The 17,664-nt window shown below is 37.5% G+C and overlaps 3 protein-coding genes across 3 annotated transcripts in view; 1 reads left to right on the forward strand and 2 right to left on the reverse strand.

Annotated features, from left to right (window-relative positions):
* Positions 1–2,148, reverse strand: part of primpol (primase and polymerase (DNA-directed)) — a 22,540-nt gene extending 20,392 nt beyond the window's left edge. The window contains exons 1-4 of the mRNA XM_031871415.1: positions 2,024–2,148; positions 1,066–1,358; positions 854–948; positions 639–777 (exon numbers count right to left, since the gene is read on the reverse strand). Of these exons, the coding sequence (XP_031727275.1) occupies positions 639–777; positions 854–948; positions 1,066–1,239 (408 nt within the window). The 5' untranslated portion in view covers positions 1,240–1,358; positions 2,024–2,148. The remainder of the gene's footprint in view (positions 1–638; positions 778–853; positions 949–1,065; positions 1,359–2,023) is intronic.
* Positions 2,149–3,782: 1,634 nt separating this feature from the next.
* On the forward strand, positions 3,783–7,711 carry LOC116396735 (ecto-ADP-ribosyltransferase 4). The gene is made up of 4 exons (XM_031871528.1): positions 3,783–3,853; positions 4,078–4,164; positions 4,287–4,984; positions 6,062–7,711. The coding sequence occupies exons 2-4, from the start codon at positions 4,114–4,116 to the stop codon at positions 6,135–6,137; spliced, it is 825 nt and encodes a 274-aa protein (XP_031727388.1). The 5' UTR covers positions 3,783–3,853; positions 4,078–4,113; the 3' UTR covers positions 6,138–7,711.
* LOC116396734 (neuromedin-K receptor-like) lies at positions 6,045–12,652 on the reverse strand. The gene is made up of 5 exons (XM_031871527.1): positions 12,218–12,652; positions 11,219–11,407; positions 10,867–11,017; positions 7,901–8,097; positions 6,045–7,800 (listed from the first exon to the last, which is right to left on the reverse strand). The coding sequence occupies exons 1-5, from the start codon at positions 12,583–12,585 to the stop codon at positions 7,578–7,580; spliced, it is 1,128 nt and encodes a 375-aa protein (XP_031727387.1). The 5' UTR covers positions 12,586–12,652; the 3' UTR covers positions 6,045–7,577.
* Between the last annotated feature and the right edge of the window lie 5,012 nt (positions 12,653–17,664).

Genomic DNA, 17,664 nt, shown 5'->3' on the forward strand with positions numbered 1-17,664 from the left:
ACATATACATATATACATATACACACGTGTAAATGTGGCTGGAGGATTTAATTAATACCCTAGAGCAGGGGTCTTCAACATTAATCATGCATACATGCTATTCAAATTAACATTTTTATTTTAAACATAAATGTGGAAGTTAAAAATGAGCGATGGCCCATTAGTGCCACTGCCATGAATAAACATACCTGTTATCTTGCATACAATACTGAATTATTTTTTAAATATAAAAAAAATATGAAAAATTGTCTAATCAACCAAAAATCTCACGACTCCCCTGCAGTACCTTCGCAGACCCCCTAGGGGTCGCGGACCCCCTGTTGAAGACCTCTGCCCTAGAACATTCAATATGCCTTAAAAAAAAGCCCTTGTAAGTATTTTGTAGCTTGACATAGAAGAATACAAGTGAAAGATAAACAGACATTTTTTGACTTTTTCATTTTTTTTGTTGTAACTGCTCTTTGATTTTTACTTACTATACTAAATGAATGTCAAGTGAACTATTTTGTAACACATTCTTTGGCTTTATAAATGTTGAACTGAACAACATATGAATCATTGTTATCTGCATGTGAAGCAAGCTGCTCGATAAAACTAAATATGTCAATATTTCAATGAAGATGGGAAGAGTACGCTACCTGGATAAGTGAAGACACCATAGCTTTACCATCAGCTCCATTGTTTGAGGGCTTGTGGAACTCCAAGTCAAAGTAAAGCTTACAAACAGCGCCATCTGGTATCACCTCATAGCAGTGCATCAAGGACTGTGTGTAAGTCCTGAAAAGAAAATCAAGTGACAAATCATCATTGATGCACACCATCGCATTTTAACCATTTGACAATGTATCTTTACCTGTAGTAATGCCACAGCTCACTGTAACTGGTGACCAGGAAGATCCTTTGACCCAGAGATGTCTTTTCTTTTTCAAGTGCAAAAACATGTACAGCCTAGGGAATGCAAGGCACCACGGTCAGCTTTCTGACCTTTACACACAGGATGTAACATCTATTGTGCAGTCTAATGAGATAGTCCAGCATCACAAGAGTCGTGTGTTACTACTGTACCTCTTTGCAGCTCTGAGCGAAGCCGATAGCCATACACTGACGAGGAAAGAGCTTCCAGACGGAGGAAGGCTGGCACGGCCACAAGCGAGGTTTGTAGTGTGTGGCCAGAGGTTTCAGCTGGAACGACTGAGCAAGCTGCTCAACCTTCTTCAGTCGATCTCCCCACTTCCTCATCTTCAAATGCTTATCAACCGCTTTTGTTCGACCCTTTATTGCACCCACTCAGTGACTTGCTCGAGGAAACTTCAGCAGAGGGGGAAGCTGGAACTCTTGTCCTCTTATCATCTTTCAACCTGAAAAAACCGGCATTAGTGTCACAGAGAGGTGTTTTTGTTATTTAGCCTACTGGGTGGACCAAATAATACCAACACCTGTTAGTACAACATACAATCTACAATTCAACAGCCTCACAAACTACATCCTCCAATATGATAACACAGATATAACCTCCATAAAAGGTAGGATTTATTACAGGACTCTTGTATTATACTGCATTAGTTTTAGCGCTTTCAGTGTCACCAATCAAATGGTAACTCAGTGTATATTAAATATATTATATTAGATATATTCCTAAACATCCCAACAGTACACAATATATACTGGTCCTACCTCAACCAGCTTCAACATTAAAATGCAGTTTACATCAGTGATCATTCAATAATATAACAAAATACTCTGAAAGGAACAAAACTGAATAAAGAATATTTTTACTTTTGATACTTCAATACAATACATTTGCTGCTAATACTAAGAATTTTAATCTGTTTTTATTGCCAGATCAAACAGCACGGTTACCATTATAAGTCTTGGGCATTGCGCAGACGTTAGACGTTGTGGACTAACGTTAACCTAATAAACAGAGCTGAAAAGTTAACGCAGTTTATCTAAGCAGTAACCGTAACATTTGACTTTAACGTGATGTCCTAATGTATTTAAGAGTACATTGGTCATAACTCACCGTTAGTTAAGACTCAAAGGTACAATAAGCCAGTAGGCTACGTTACCGCTGTGTTTATGTCAATAATCCAGGTATTCAGTCTCGTCTCTTTCTCAGTTGAAACATAAACACACAAGTAGTTTCAGCCTCAGCGTCGTTTTATTTTTGGCGCGTCCTGAACCGGAAACAGCGCTGCTTCCTGTTTCCGGTCATAAAACGGGATCGTACCAGACAATAATATATATTTTTTTTACTGTAAATTATCGTCAATTAATAATTATATGTGTAGCCTTATGATGAAATAAAGTGGACGATTAAAGTGCATGCATCGTAAGCGTAATGTGTCTCTGGTCGGTACCAATCATGTGACTTCACACTTCCGGCTACATAAAAAAAAAAGCCTTAAACTTAAGAACATTAAACAAATATACATATAAAACTGCATATATGACAAATATCTCATAGTGCTGAAAGATTAAACCAACATCGTTGAAAGGAAAAAAAAAGTTTCAAATATCTGTTATTTCATTTAGCTTTACATGGAGGGTATGGAATATAATTATCCGTGTAACTGTAAAGCCTAATGCTATTAAAAAGTTGTTCAAAAAGTATGTGGGTTGAATTAAGTACAGTTAAAGTTGTCTATGTTTAATAAAGTAACTTGGCAAAAAGGAAAAAAGCACACCACACAGCACTGCTTGGATCTCGAGCGGATGGGATGTTTTCAATCTAACATCCGCTCTCCTGTTCCTCACACTCAAACTCAAAAGTTGCCGCTGCATGAGTGAATGTAACAGTCGGAACATGGCTGGACTTGAAGTTAGGACAGATGTCAGCAGGAAGAGAGCCTTGAAGCATATATAAAAAATGTGCCGTTAGTCACGTTGGCAGGTCCTCTGCCAAATCGAGTGTCAGCAGTTTACTGTACCAGCAAGGAAGGAAGGAAGGAAGTGGGAGGAGGTCAGAAGGTGCACATAACTTTGCATTGGAGGAAGAAGCTATTCACAAGCACCAATGAAAACACCATATGCTAAAGTCATCAGGTAAGTATTTGTGCATTAAGAGGTGTTAATTTAATTTATCAACAGTACACACAGTGGGCATCGGAGGATCTTTTTAGTACTTGTTTTACCTTTTAAAGATTTTATCAAAAATGACCTGTACAACTTTTATATTAAGTATTTGTGCATTCCTTCCATACTGAATGCAATATATGTCTGCTTTATGAAGTATTATTTCAAATGCAAGCAGCAACAAATGAATAGTGTCTATAGCTATTTAGTTGGACAAAGGGAAATTAAAAGTTTATTTATGGGTAGATTGTCAGGCTTCTCACAATCAAAGCAAAATATTAACAGCTATCTCTTCAAAGGTTTTAGCTCAATTTCACTGATATGACTTATCACTTATTTTACTTTTGGGAGTATTGTTTAAGGAGAACATGTGAAAAAACAAAGCAAAGCATATTATGACTTTATCATAAAATCACAATTTAGGAGGTTAGCGAGAAAGAGAGAAAGAAAGAAAGAAAGAGAGCATTTGAGTGAAACTGGGAAATAAAGACAATTTATTGCTGGGCTGGACCATTTATGTTTATCTGGTTTATAAAAACATCTGCGACAAAATCAGCAAGAACTTACAGTAACTCGGTAGCCGAAGCAGAACAAGTAACTCAACATCAGGGGCCCCAAAGATATGTTATTTCCTTCCACAGGAAAGGAAAAGGCGTTCCTGGTGTGATAAGTTTTAACTTCCCCAAAGATAGTGTTCTGCTGAAAATTATCACTTCCCTGCACTTGGATGTACACAGACTAGACTTTTGCTCCATGAAATTAATTTTCCCTGCTTAAGGTATGAGCCGTTTGACATTTTCTTTTAGTTTTAGTGTTTAATCATTCATGGTTATCTAGGGTGAGAAGGTGGGTGACATATTCCAAGAGTGGAAAAAATAGGAGATCGAGGGCTTGTCTAAACAAAGTAATTGAGCAACAAGCCAGATCATCCCATTTCTGGACTGCGTACAACTTTTTATACAAGTTTGGTCCTGCAATTCTCTTCTCGGTTTTCTGTTTCAGGTCAGTGTAGATAGAAGAAAGGAAAAGCCCTTCAAAATGTGCGACAGAGGAAAACTGCTTCTTGCTGCAATTGTTTTCTACTACAAAGTAAGTTGTTGTTTCTCTTGAAAATAGTTATTTAAACCCTGTTGTGACGTTATGTTAGATTTAAAGATAATATTTGCTTGTCTTGAAACTATCTTTTAACTACCATGCTCAATTAATTAAAGGTGACTGCAGGGAGCGCAAAACTGGACATGGCCCCAAATGCTGTAGATTACATGTACAACGGATGCCGTGAAGAGGCCATGGAGAATTTTATCCATTCAGGTCTCTTAAGACAAGAGCTAAACAACAGTAAGGAATTCCAGAAAGCATGGGATGCAGATACTCGTTGTTTAAAGCTGATCCCTGGAGGAACAAAAGAACATACCGCTGCACTGTTGGCATATGCTGATTGGGATGAAGATGGAAATACCTTTGACAATGCAGTAGAGACACTGGGTGGAAATGAAAACATCTATGAAAAACAATTCCATTTCAAGGCTCTTCACTTCCTGCTCATGGATTCAATGTTGCTGCTGAGTACAAAGAAGTGCACGACTCTGTATGCTGTCCAAGAAAAAGAATACACAGCACAAAAGGGCTCGAAGGTGAGATTTGGAAGGTTCGCCAAAGTTCACTCAAGTGTCAGTAAGCTAATGGTCGATTTACATCGGCAAGTCCTCTTTAATATCACTTCTTGCTTCTTTGCTAACCTTGGAGACAACATTTGCAGCCAAGACCAGAGTATGACACTCATATCTCCAGCTGAAGTGTTCACTGTGGAGGCAGTAAATGAAAAAACTGAGGATGATTCTGAATTCACTGAGATCGTTTTGAAACACTCAGAACTGGACAGCTCGCACAACTGTTACAGTCTGTCAGGGTAAGACATTTTCTTTATAATAAATACAATATTTTGCTCTATCCCATGATTATTAACAGTGCTATTATGATTTTCAACATGATTTATTTATTAAAACTGTTGAATGTTAAATAAGTCATGAAGAATTGTCTGGCATCAGGAACTAAGGGGCAATTGTGGCTCAGTAATAGAGCGGGTCATCCTTCAATCAGAAGATCGGCAGTGCGATCCCCGGCTCCACTAGATAGTCCTGATGGGCAGGTGACACCTTGCATGGTAGCCCTGCCATCAGTGTATGAATGGGTGTGAATGGGTGAAGGATGACATGTAGTGTAAAAGTGCTTTGAGTGGTCGGAAGACTATAGAAAGGCGCTATGCAACACAAGTCCATTTACCATCAAATGGTTAAAATAGATACAAAGACCACGTGAAATCACCTGACTTTATGTATATTTAACCAAAACAGTCCCTTAAAGTTCCAAGCCCACAATATTTTAAAGCCCTTGAAAACCTGGTTGCAGAGCTTTATTATTTCTCTAAATCCTTAAATATTAATGACAAGCAACAATCAAACTTAGTGTTTAAAAAAAAAAGATTGTAACACTCAATAATCAACTTGATCAACTTCTTGCAGGCTGAGCGAGGGCGTACATTTTGGTTTCCAATGTCCCCAACAATGAACCTTTAAATTGATTAGATAATGTTTAATTTCCATCTATATTAGAAAGATTAAGTCGTTTATAGTATTATCTTTGATTGCTGATGGTGTCTTTTCAGCTAAAACAGCTAAATGATCTTTTATCTGAAAAGGAAGAGGAGCTGTGGGACGTTTTACAGCCCTGATGAGTGTTTACAGGCTTCTCACAAGCTGCATACAGTCAGGGCAGCTTGTATGTCCACGCCCACTTCAAACCAGTGAGATAAGCTGAGGGAAAAAAAGGCACAAATCTCTTTCATGAAATAACTTAAACAGTTTGCAATTTGTAAGAAAAATGGTGTCTTCATGTAGGCCAACCTCGCTCATAGTATGATGCAGATATTTTTTGCAAAATTACCAAAGATATTAACGTTTCTCTCTCTTGATTTCCATCTCTCTAGGTCCCCAGCTGATGTCTCCACCAAGTGGCTTGTGTTGATGCTTGTGGCTTTATCTCTTTTTTTCTTTAACTATTGAGAACAAATGGGACACAAATAGCTGCTCAGATTGCACTGAGTTACAGAAAATGCTTTTTTTGTACTATCGAACAATAAACATCTGTTTTGCTTCGATGCAGCCAAATAAGGTGTGGCAAACTTTTGTAGCCCGCTGAAAAAATACGGTCATAAGACTGTTGTTTAATGGCTTCAAACACATTTGCTTTATGCTTATCAGCAGATATATACTGCAAGCTTATATTTCTGAGGAAAATGTTCTTTTATACTTTTTGGGGGCATTTCATATGTTTGAGGGAAACATGATGGAAACTTTTCATTTGTCTTTAATACAAGGTCAAATAATTAATAGTTGTTTCCTCTCATGATAATTAAAACAATCAAAACCATGAGGAAGATTGATATTGAATTCAGACATTACCCTTGTGTTACACCATTTTACATTTCTCAGAATTACAGCATGCGCTATGATGACAATATTGTAGTGCAAATTGGCATCAATAGAAGTAGACGCATACATAAGATCCTATATTGTCGAGTGAAGAATGGACTGTTTAATCTGTAAATGGCATGCATAAGTTTATTTAACTTGTCTTCTCAAGTTTAGTGAATTTAACATAACTGTTTTTACATTTTACAGTTAATCTATATGATAATACAACAATTACATGTAAATTCACAATAAAAGGCTATATATAATTTGTGTCTGTGTTTGACTCTGCACCAAAACATCAGAATATGATATTGTACATACTTATCATATGCAACAAAAAATGAATACTTACAGTAAACAGCAACTATGTTAGTACTCTACGAACAGTCACAAACAAGTTTTTTTTAAATGCAAAATGCTTTTTTCAAACTAACAGAAATTACAACAGCAAGCACTTGTGAACGTACACTCAACCAGGATCACTTAATATCAGGGTCACTATAATAGATTTAAGGGCATTAACGCTGGAAGAGCAGCAGTAATACTGATGCTGCAGTTATAGTTGACGAAATTCACTGAGTAATGGTCTGATGTTATTAAATATATGTATAACATGAGTACACAAAATGTCAAAAGCAGACGAAAGTATATGATGATGATGATGATGATGACAAAGTATCTGGGATAACAATATCCTTGGAAAGTTATACTCAAACTGAAAATACATGTGTCATGTTTTTGTGTTGATTGGGTTAACCTTAATTACCTCCATGATCTTACTGCATATCACAGCCACTGCTGTAGCTGTTGATAAACGGGCCAAGTCATCAGGGAGGCACGACTCAGTTTGAAAACCTCTGGTGTAGATTGAAAAAAAATCAACAATATTTCCAGATTTCTAAACGTTCACCACAACTATCAGTTAATTAACATTATCAGACCTATAAGTAAAGAAAAAATCTGAATTTCTGAGCTCAAATGAATATGTCAAATACAGCAAGTTAGCTGGATTGCGTCCAGTGGAGACAACTAACTGTCTTTATTATGGGCCTCAGAGTTGGGTCTTAACCTGTGTCCATGGGAACAAGTGCTCTTGTCTTTGCTGAGGATGCTGGTGTCGACCCGAGATAGGGTGCACATGCTGCTCTGGCGACCCGGTCGAAGTCTTGTGTTTCGGAGCTCCAGCTCGTCGTAGCATGATACCTGGACAAAGGGACACCAGCGGAAAACCCGCTTGAAGCCTGCCCGGAACCTGCAGCAAAATCAACCCGACATGTAGTCATGCTGCTGTGTACAAATACAGTATTTATATGTGTGTTTTTGGTTTGTGGGGGAGACTTATGAATACTCACCTGCTATTAAGGCAGCAGTAGATGATAGGGTTGTACATGGTGGAGCTCATTGCCAGCCACAGCACTGACAGGTAAACCTGCTGGATGTACTTCCATTTGCTCAGACGCTTGTTGAGACCCGTCACAATGAAGTAGACGTGATAAGGCAGCCAGCAGAGGGCAAAAGTCACTACTACGATGATCATCATCTTCACCACCTGCGAGACAAAGGAGATAAATGATTACATTATCAACAGGACACCGTCACAGTGCAACATCGTAGCCAAAAGGGGGTGGAATTAAAATGAAGAATATATTAGGATCTTGTAATGGGAAAAAATATATTGAACTCTGTGTCCGTGTTGTGAACCCGAAACTTACGCGTGGTTAAAACTATGCAGTAATGAGGAACTTGTAGTTGAAAGTCTCATCTTACCCGATAACTGTAATTGGTTCCCAGTTGAACACATCTAGCAGAAACTAGATAATGAGCAGATCAAGACAGCCTGTGTCAAAAGACCTGTACTCCCCTATGTATGATTTATCTAGAGGAGTGGACCGCTGTATGTATAAAATGATGTGGTGTCTGATACTTAGTCGAAGCTTTGCTGAGCTGTGGTATTCTCTTCCCTCTTGCAAGAGAATAAACGGACAAAGACAAACTTGAATCTTGTTAAGACTTTATTATTGATTTGTGAACAAAAACTCTCTTCTCCTGATTAACATAGAAATCTTCCACAACATTCTCACAACATGAAAACATATCATCCAGTTTTCCCTGTAGACAACGACATTTTAAGATTTATATATTATAATGGTTATTTTGTAAAGTAAAGAAAGCAAGAAAAACGTTGTTGTAGCCGAGACAGGGGGTTAAAACCAGGAGAAAATGATGCGTTAACAAATTTACCTGGTTTAGTGTGGATGTAATCTGAACTAACTCAGAACATTTAAGGGGTGTAAAACCAAAACAATGAGCTAAAAGCCTCCATAGAGGTGGGAGGACCTGCATAGTAGGGTGATAATTCTCTGAGTTTGTCACTATGGGATACCTTTCACAATACTCATTTGATAAATTGTCAATACAAACATTTTTGATTAGAGCAGTTTAAAATATATATATTTTTAATTCCACACTATCTGAAAACTTCTTTAACTAGAGCAACGTCAAAGGAAGCCCAAATCGAAATGCCATTTTACTCTGGTTTTGAATATTTGAAGCCATAGCTGCCATTTTTATGCACATTGTCTCTGAAATATCAATTATTTTGTTTGTTTTCCTTCATTCTGCTCACAATAAAGTTTCCATTCAATGCGTCCAGAGAAGGAAAGGTCAGCGATGACGCATCAGACCCAGCAGGTTCCAGGTAGGACAGATGAAAGAGCAGCACAGAACTCATCAGTGTGTTGCAGCCCAATGCAGAGCAGTGGGGGGTTAAAAGGAGCAGGAGGCTATTATCAGCAGAGACTCATCTGCAGGATGGAGATGAGAGCGACTTCTTCTTATCTCCAGCCTAAATGGCATCTTGTCAGAGTGGGCCTTTATATCAAGCCTGACATTGTCTTGTAACCTTTGTTTCCTGGCGTTTATAAATCTCTTTTATCTCTCGTGGCTCAATTTCGCCATCAATACGAGCCTCTGATGATTTTTTTTCTATAAAGCCCTTGAAAAGATTGTAATTGGCAAACCTGCACCTGTTGCTGTCTCTATTTCTGTACACTGAATGTGTGTATGTTTGTGGTGCCAAATAATATTAGAAATGTAAGTCTAGCGGGGAATCTATTCTCAAGTTACTGTCAGTTTTGTTTTGTAGTTACATTGTTGCTCAATTCATTATGCTCATTTTACAGTCTAATTAGGATGAAATTGATGAATGTAAATTTGCAAAAATGTATTTTTAAAAATGAATCCTTCTGCAGCCTAACCCTTTCAGCTATCTCTTTTAATAATCCAGAGTGTTGATTTGCAATATTTGTGAGGTGTATCAATAAATTGTTGTACTCTTTAGCGTTAATCCGGAGGCTGACTGGATAGATGCTTGTCATGACAGCTGTGATGACCTTAATCCCTGTTTAACCCAACCCTCAGAGTAACTGCTGCAAAGCACAGTGCACAGTCTGCCTCTGAACGTTTGTCTCTTCTTCTAGGCTGCCGTTGCATTTGCAAAAAGTTAAGTTATGTTTGCAAAGGTCTATTTCTAACACATGGCAGTATACGTATATAGAGTGTACTTGTTCGAAGTTCAGAGTTGAGATTTGTTAAAATCCTTGTTGTCATTTCTTTCTTGTCTTTCTTTTCTGCAGAAAGGGTGAAAACTTTTTATCTGCGACCCAGCTGCTCTTCAGATCGCTTTGTTGCTCGGGCCACAACAATTTCCCCACCCTTTGGCAGCCACAGTTTTCGCACTAGGAGGCTGAACTTTGACATGGTGGTCAAGTGTGTGGGTGTGACGGTGTGTGTCTGTAATTATGCCAATTTGCAATAAGGGCATGTAGCAGTGAGAGTGGCCTAAAGTGTGTGTGTATTTGTGTGTGTGAATGCATGCCCCCGTAGATGCATGCACAAGCGTGGTTGCACCTATTTGCACTTGTTCTGAGTAAGATTTTGTGACATTTATCATACTGATGTTTTTCTGTAATATTTTTGCTTATTTCTTCTTTACAAATAAAGGCTATCTGTGCTAATGCTTTCCAATAAAGTCCTTCATCTCCCTACATGTTTTATCACACAGCAGCAAATCAGCTATGCTGTCCTTATAGTAAAAAACTGTCTTTGAAATGTTGAATCATATCTGCCAGTTATATGTCATTTTGTTGGCCTTTCATGAACAATTTGAAGAACAATCTTAACTTCTACATTTGAGGAAAAAACCTTATGTACATGTACATAATCTGCTTACAGATAAGCCTGTTTGCTTCCCCTCCAAAGACACGCAAACTAAATCAATAGAAAATGTGTAAATGAATGAAATAAATGTGGCGTTTACCTTGCGTTTGGCTCTAAGCTGTCCATGATAGTTATCAGATGAGTCTCCTGGGATCTTCCCTCCCCACAGAGTCAGCCCCACGATGGTGTAAGTGATGCCCATCACCGCTAAGGGCAGCGCGTAGACCAGAACTGTGACTATGATATGATACCTGCAAAAGTGGAAAAACACATCACCAGTAAATATTTTAACTGGTGTGACAATGACAAGCGGGATGAAGAGATTGTGCGCGATCACATATCTGAAGTAAATGGTAGACACAACCAGATGATGCACAAATACAGCCAAGTTTTGACATGGTAATGACAATAAAGCTTGACATAAGATCGAAAGGGGTTGTCAGTGTTCTCACATGAAGGGGTCGTCGGTCATGCGGGGCCAGGCCACGTAGCAGAGGGTCCTGCGGGGCAGAGTTCGGGTGGTGGAGAAGTAGCAGAGAGGGAAGGCCAGAACCACGGCTAGACTCCAGATACAGACGATAACTCCTGTGGTGGCCTTTGCCGACAAACGAGGCTTCAGAGGATGGATGATGGCCATGTACCTACAGGTCAGAGGTCACAACATAGGCCCGAGCTATTGCTTTTTTGGTAAATTCAAACATAACACAAAACATAACAGTTCCAGTATGTCGCACTTGTCGCAAAAATGACCACAACTGCCATTTGGCAGAACAGGTTACTGTGACTCACTCACTATATTGCTCAGATGAATATCTGTCAAAAGAAAAGCTGTTCAATAATATGGATCAAAAGCTGTTCAATCATATGAATCAAAAGCTGTTCAATAATATGGATCAAAAGCTGTTCAATAATATGGATCAAAGAGTCAAGAAAATGTCACAGCACCTTTTGAAATCAATTAAGGTATTAGTCATGATGCCTCTATTGGTCATCACTGTTTTTTAGGGTAGGGGTCAAGATTTAGTTGATTTTCAAGTTTTTCTTTATTTTCAGCGGAAAGGTAACCATCTTTCTTTCTTAACAAGCCTGTACCATTTAGCCTACTAAAGTATATATTTTCTTTAACTTACTAACTTTCTCTTCAAATAAAAGGCTCTCAAAGTGCAGAGACGTTTAAAGTCCTTCATCTCTACATGTTTCATTGAGAGCACAGCAACAATTGAAAAATGGCTCGAATTTAGTAAAAGTAAACTGACCCACATTTTTGCATTCATTTATACCAAATCACTGTAAAATGTAAAATAGCTCATGTTGTAAAAAAATCTGGAGGCAGGCAGACACGTTTATGGAAACAAAAACAAGAAATAAATGATCAATACGTTAACGTGAAATAAATATATCACTATATCAAACACTTTTGCACTTTCAATATGATCTTATCTTCATCATACCTGTCGATGGATATCGCGGTCATGGAGTAGATGCTGGCGAACACCGCAGTGACCGGGAAGAAGTTGTGAAACCTGCAGTACACCTCTCCGAAGTACCACTCTCCGTGAGCCGCGTAGATGAAGTTGATGAGCGTGTTGAACGCAGCCATCGAAACATCGGAGAAAGCCAAGTTCAGCAGGAAATAGTTGGTGACCGTTCTCATCCGCTTGTGCGCCAGGATAATCCATATCACAATCAAGTTTCCGAAAACTGCCACTGCCAGCACCGTGCTGTAAGCCACCGACCACAGCGCGATGCGCCACGCCGGCTGCACGAACTGGTTGGTCAGGTTCCTGGTTGTGTTGGATTGATCCCGTTCAGAGGCCATTCCTCAAGTGTCCTCAGTCTGATCTGATTCAGTCGGCTGCTGTCAGGCGATATGAATTACTTTGGCGACTCTGATGCGCAACATACGAGCAAGATGTGACCAGAGTGACAGAGAGAGAGTGGTCCTGATGCAGCTTCATTACGCACAGCTCCATGGAGGAAAAAAAAAATATATAAATCCAGTTTACCAGGTTTTCTCTCTCTCTTTTTTTTTTAAATAGCCTGGCACAATCCCTAATCACATACATCTATCAATGGCTGCCAAACTGATATTAGCAGGACATGGCGGTTATTTCAAAGCAACATTAATGCTTAATTAATTCATGGTAGTATATGAGAGATAATGGATTCATTATTTCCGTTTCAGCAGTTTTTGCTCTCAAACTGCTAAAATGATCTGCTACTAGTAAAAGTCCTGCATAGAAAATGTTACTAAAGTTTAATCAGGAAAATGTATTTACTTAAAAGTGTGACAGTAGGGGCCTATTATTATATGTTTAGAGTACTCATGCATTAATGTAAAAGATGGATTTTACTTTTTTTAATTTTTTGTATCTGACTGAAATTAATGAATATTTTTAATGTAGATTAATCTGCTGATTATTTTCTTGATTAACCAATTTCTTGATTGAAGGATTATGAAAAAAGCGAGAAATGTGTCATTATTATCTGCAGAGCCCAAAGTGAAACCTTCACAATGTTTAATAATTAAAGTGAAGTAAAAGGCACAATATTTCCTTCTAAAATGTAGTAAAAGTATATTGACATGGGAAGAACATTCTCAAGTAAAGTACAAGTACCTAACATTTTACTTAAATACAGTACTTCAGTAAATGTAGTTCCACCACTGCAAATTACGTTACCAATTTTATCCAAACAAGTTACAATAAGTGCATTCAACCTCCTCCTAATGCTGACCAAATCTGATCAACAGGTGTGCATTGTGTTCATTTCTTCCAGCCCATTAGCTGTTTCTCTTCAAATCATGACTTTGACTAATTGTAACTGTCCAAACCATTTAATTCCAATGGGTCATGTCCAGCATTAGAGCTGTCTGAAGCCTTGGATGACTCTGAGAGTGATCCAGTTAATCCTTCATAACTGTGCCATCAAAACAACGTCTCTGAATTGTATGTAAGTTGGTCTGTATGAACAGATCAAACGTAAAGGCCATTACTGTAAGTGTTGAACATATGGAAAAGGCTTTTGATGATACGACTCTTTGTCATGGTTAGGTAAATAAAACCTAATTCAAAGACATCTCTTCATTTTTCACCTCCAACATTATCTATAGATTGCTCCAGTCTGTCTTGTCGATTCATTTTCAATTATGTTTGACTGCAAATCAAATAATAGAAAAAGGACCAAAGTTAAGATATATTTGTCGAAATATAGTCACATCGTTAAGAATAGACTAAATCATCAAAGACAATTAATTATTTCAAACCCTTTACTCAAACAATACAACAAATAAAATTAATTTGAAACAGATTTGTTTTTTAAATTACGTTTGAATGTCTAAAAGTGCATGCTCTGAAAACACACAGCCACCAACATGTTTTTAAGTGCTTATGGCGAGTCAATGTCATATCAGGGTTATCATAGTTATGAGTTTTATGTAAATATCCAAGTTGTAACTACGACTGGGAATTTTTTCCGAAAGCTTCATTATATCCGACTTGGCTGAAGTGACTGAAAACAATACAGATGCCTAATATCTGCCAAAAAAAGTTCAGACAATGTAATCAAAACCAAATGTAATGGATATTGGAAGATAATGTCAAAGCACAGTGATTTTATCCTCATACACCAATTTCTTAAATTAACCAACCGTCTTTGTGACTCTCGTGAATCTTTTTTTCCTGCTGGTTACAACTGCCAATTAGCTCAAAGTGTACCTGCTGCATTGTATAATGTGTAAAAAAATTTCTTATAACATGGAAGTACTGATAGATTCTGAGGTCATATGTCAGGATCTTCAGAGCACACAAACACATGAACTGTGCACGCTGGGAAAAGACCACAAGAAGGTCAGAAAGTTTGTTTCCTCTCAGCAAGACCTCATTACCCAGAGGCCACCTCTTTTGGGCCACTCCCTGTCTCAAATGCCAGTGTTCAAGCCTCTTCCAAACACACCCTGTTCCCCCATAATAAAAAAGGTCACAAGTTATTAGGTAACGGATGACAATATCATTAGCTGCATTAAAAATTCTTCTTCCTGTATTTCATCTGAATAATTCAGGCATCAGTTAATCACATGGGAGGTGGTGTCTGATCTGTGTGTAACCAGATGAAGTTTAATCTGTGTAAAGCAAACAGTGAAATTGACTGACAAGAGGAGTTTAATACAGTCAATACAATCCTGTGGAGAAAAGTAAACTTGTAAAGATGTTTTTGCATCAATTTATGTCCTCAATACCATCACCAGCTGTGTATGAATGTGGATGACTTTCAATCTGTCCTGTCGATGCTTCTGTAGCAACACATGCACCGACAATAGGTCGTTGTCGAGGTCAGCTATGTAAGATTATTTTTTAAGTTTCACATCAGAGGAGAAGCTATGTTAAAGACCATCAATTTAGATTCTGTCCCTTGGCCCATCTGCATTCCATTTGTTCAGGGGAAATACAGCAGTGACTAAACCAGAAAAACGGCTGCCAAGCTGTTTAACTGCAAACATTTCACAAAAAACTTTTTTTTCTCTCTGTCAGATGCCACACAAACTGGCATGCAACCACTTATGGCAAGCTGCTATGTAAGGTTGAAGGGAAATCCCAAAATATCCAACTCAGACAGCTGGCAGCAGTGGTGGAAGAAGTACTCAGATCCTTTCACTTAAGAGTACCAGTACAATAATTATTTTTAAAAATAAATGCGGATGACTGCAGAAAAACTGGAACAGCTAACAAATTATTGAGGTTCTGAAATGTGACAAAGTGCCTCGACTACGCACTGCTTTTTTGTGAGTGACCACAACCTTAAAAGTTTGGGGTTTAATTTCTAGCAATGAACTGACTTTTCTAAGCTCATGATGTGGTTAGCATGTAATATAGTAATCTGAAGAGTAACTTGTAACTATAGATGTCAGATACATTTTGTGTAGTATAAAGTATTGTAATTGTGGAAGCTATTTTAGATTTCGTCTTAGTCTAAATTTTAGTTTTAGTCAAATTTAGTTATTTTTATCCTTCATAGTTTTGGTCTCGTCCAGTTTTATTCTTGTCGCCAAAAAGTCATTTTAGTCAAATTTTAGTGCTTTTAATCAAAATGTATCCTCTCTTAATTTGTATTGCTATATGTTAATTTAATCTTAGTCCTGTGTCAAATGTCCTCTTTATTCAGAATTTCTTGAATATTTCAGTCAATCTGGTCTAGCCAAAACAATAATTTTGTACTCATACTTGAGAGTAAATTGACTTAGTTAATTTCCACGACTGAAGAGCAGTAATTGTAATTCCTCCAATGGGGAAATTTGTACATTTATCCATGGACTTCAGAGCTTTTCTGTCATCTTCTGGCAGCAAACACGACGGCAAAATGGGAGTGCATGCTTGTGTGTGTAATGAGACTATCACAAACACATGATTTGTGGCTCCTCCAATATAAAATACTTACAAAACGTCGCCTTTGTTTTGTATTGAATTGTCATTGTAAAAGCTGGGCTTTGTTATAAATCATGATGATCAATCGGTCAGATATCAGCAGGTTAAAGGTTAAAGGAGCTTAACAAAGACATCTCAAAATCATTGAAATCATTGTTATTTGGCAATTTAGTTTTCATGACTTTCATGCAGTTAAAGCTTGTTGGGTTTTACCTGAAATTAATATAATTGATGTAAAATGAAATGCACTGGAGTTAACACACAGTGAGAGAGAGAGTTAGAGAGAGAGAGTGAACGAGTGAGAGAAAGCAGCTTATGACCAAGTGACTGATCCGACAGGATTACATGTCTAAATGGAGTTTAGGACTTCCCTTTAGAGAGAGTGAGAAAAATGAAAAAGACCGACAGGGTTATATGGAGAGGAAAGATTTAAAAGATGTGAGGTAATCAATATTTTTTTGGAGATACATTTGTACATTTAGTAGATTAGTAATTCCCAATTCAATACCCTTCCAATGGGTCACAAGATGCATCTGAGGGTTAAAAGGATGATTAATGTTACAAGAAAGAAGAAAAACAATTATTTTGTGGGTCTATGTGTGTGTGTGTGTGTGTGTGTGTGTGTGTGTGTGTGTTTTGTGAAATACTGGGTAGTTTTAGCTCTGATAGCCTTGAACATTTATTAAAATGAAATGTATAGAGGTTGTAACGCAGGAACTCATGATGCCTGAGACAAGGGTCCACATGAAGACACACTGCTTTATACAAAAGGGTCACAAGCGGAAAGGGTTCGGAGCCACAGTAGATCATAAAAGATGAGTACTGAGATACTGAATGTTGAGCCATGTAAAGAATGCTGTGCATGTAGCTAAAGTTAAAGAGCACTGAGAAAGACAGTAGAATAAAACAGTTTGTATTGTTTTGTCTCCCTTGTAAAAGAGTTTCCTATACTTACCTGGTATAATATAGTTTACAAAACAAATAAGTATTCAACGCATTTGAATCTAATATGAATATCAATTCAATGATAAACAAATTAAATCAAAGTAAAAGTAAACAATTGTGGAGTTAATGCTGACAATTTAACTCTCATCGACATATTTAACATACAAGGACAACCAACTAAAGAGAATAAACAAGAAAAAAACAATAAGCTATTGTAAGAAACAACCACTGTAGCAAAATGTTACCTTATTTATCCGAAAAAAATTATTCGTGAAGTAGTTAATGTCAAATGCAAAAGAAAAACATTATTACCATTTTAGGAAAGTTGCAAATAATGTGCATGTTGTATAAAATGAAAATGACTGACAGTGTGTGATACTTTAAACTAGGACTCAAGACAAACATGACTGGGATACCCCAGGGCACCAAACATTAGAATTTTACATTTATAAAGAAAACAGAAAACAATGATATGTCTTTAGGAACAAATCTATTGACATGAAAAAGACAAATTGATATAATAAAGCACCTGT

The sequence above is a fragment of the Anarrhichthys ocellatus genome, unplaced genomic scaffold (genome assembly GCF_004355925.1).
Source record: "Anarrhichthys ocellatus isolate YVR2014 unplaced genomic scaffold, GSC_Weel_1.0 scaffold58, whole genome shotgun sequence".
In the NCBI taxonomy this organism is placed as follows: domain Eukaryota; kingdom Metazoa; phylum Chordata; class Actinopteri; order Perciformes; family Anarhichadidae; genus Anarrhichthys; species Anarrhichthys ocellatus.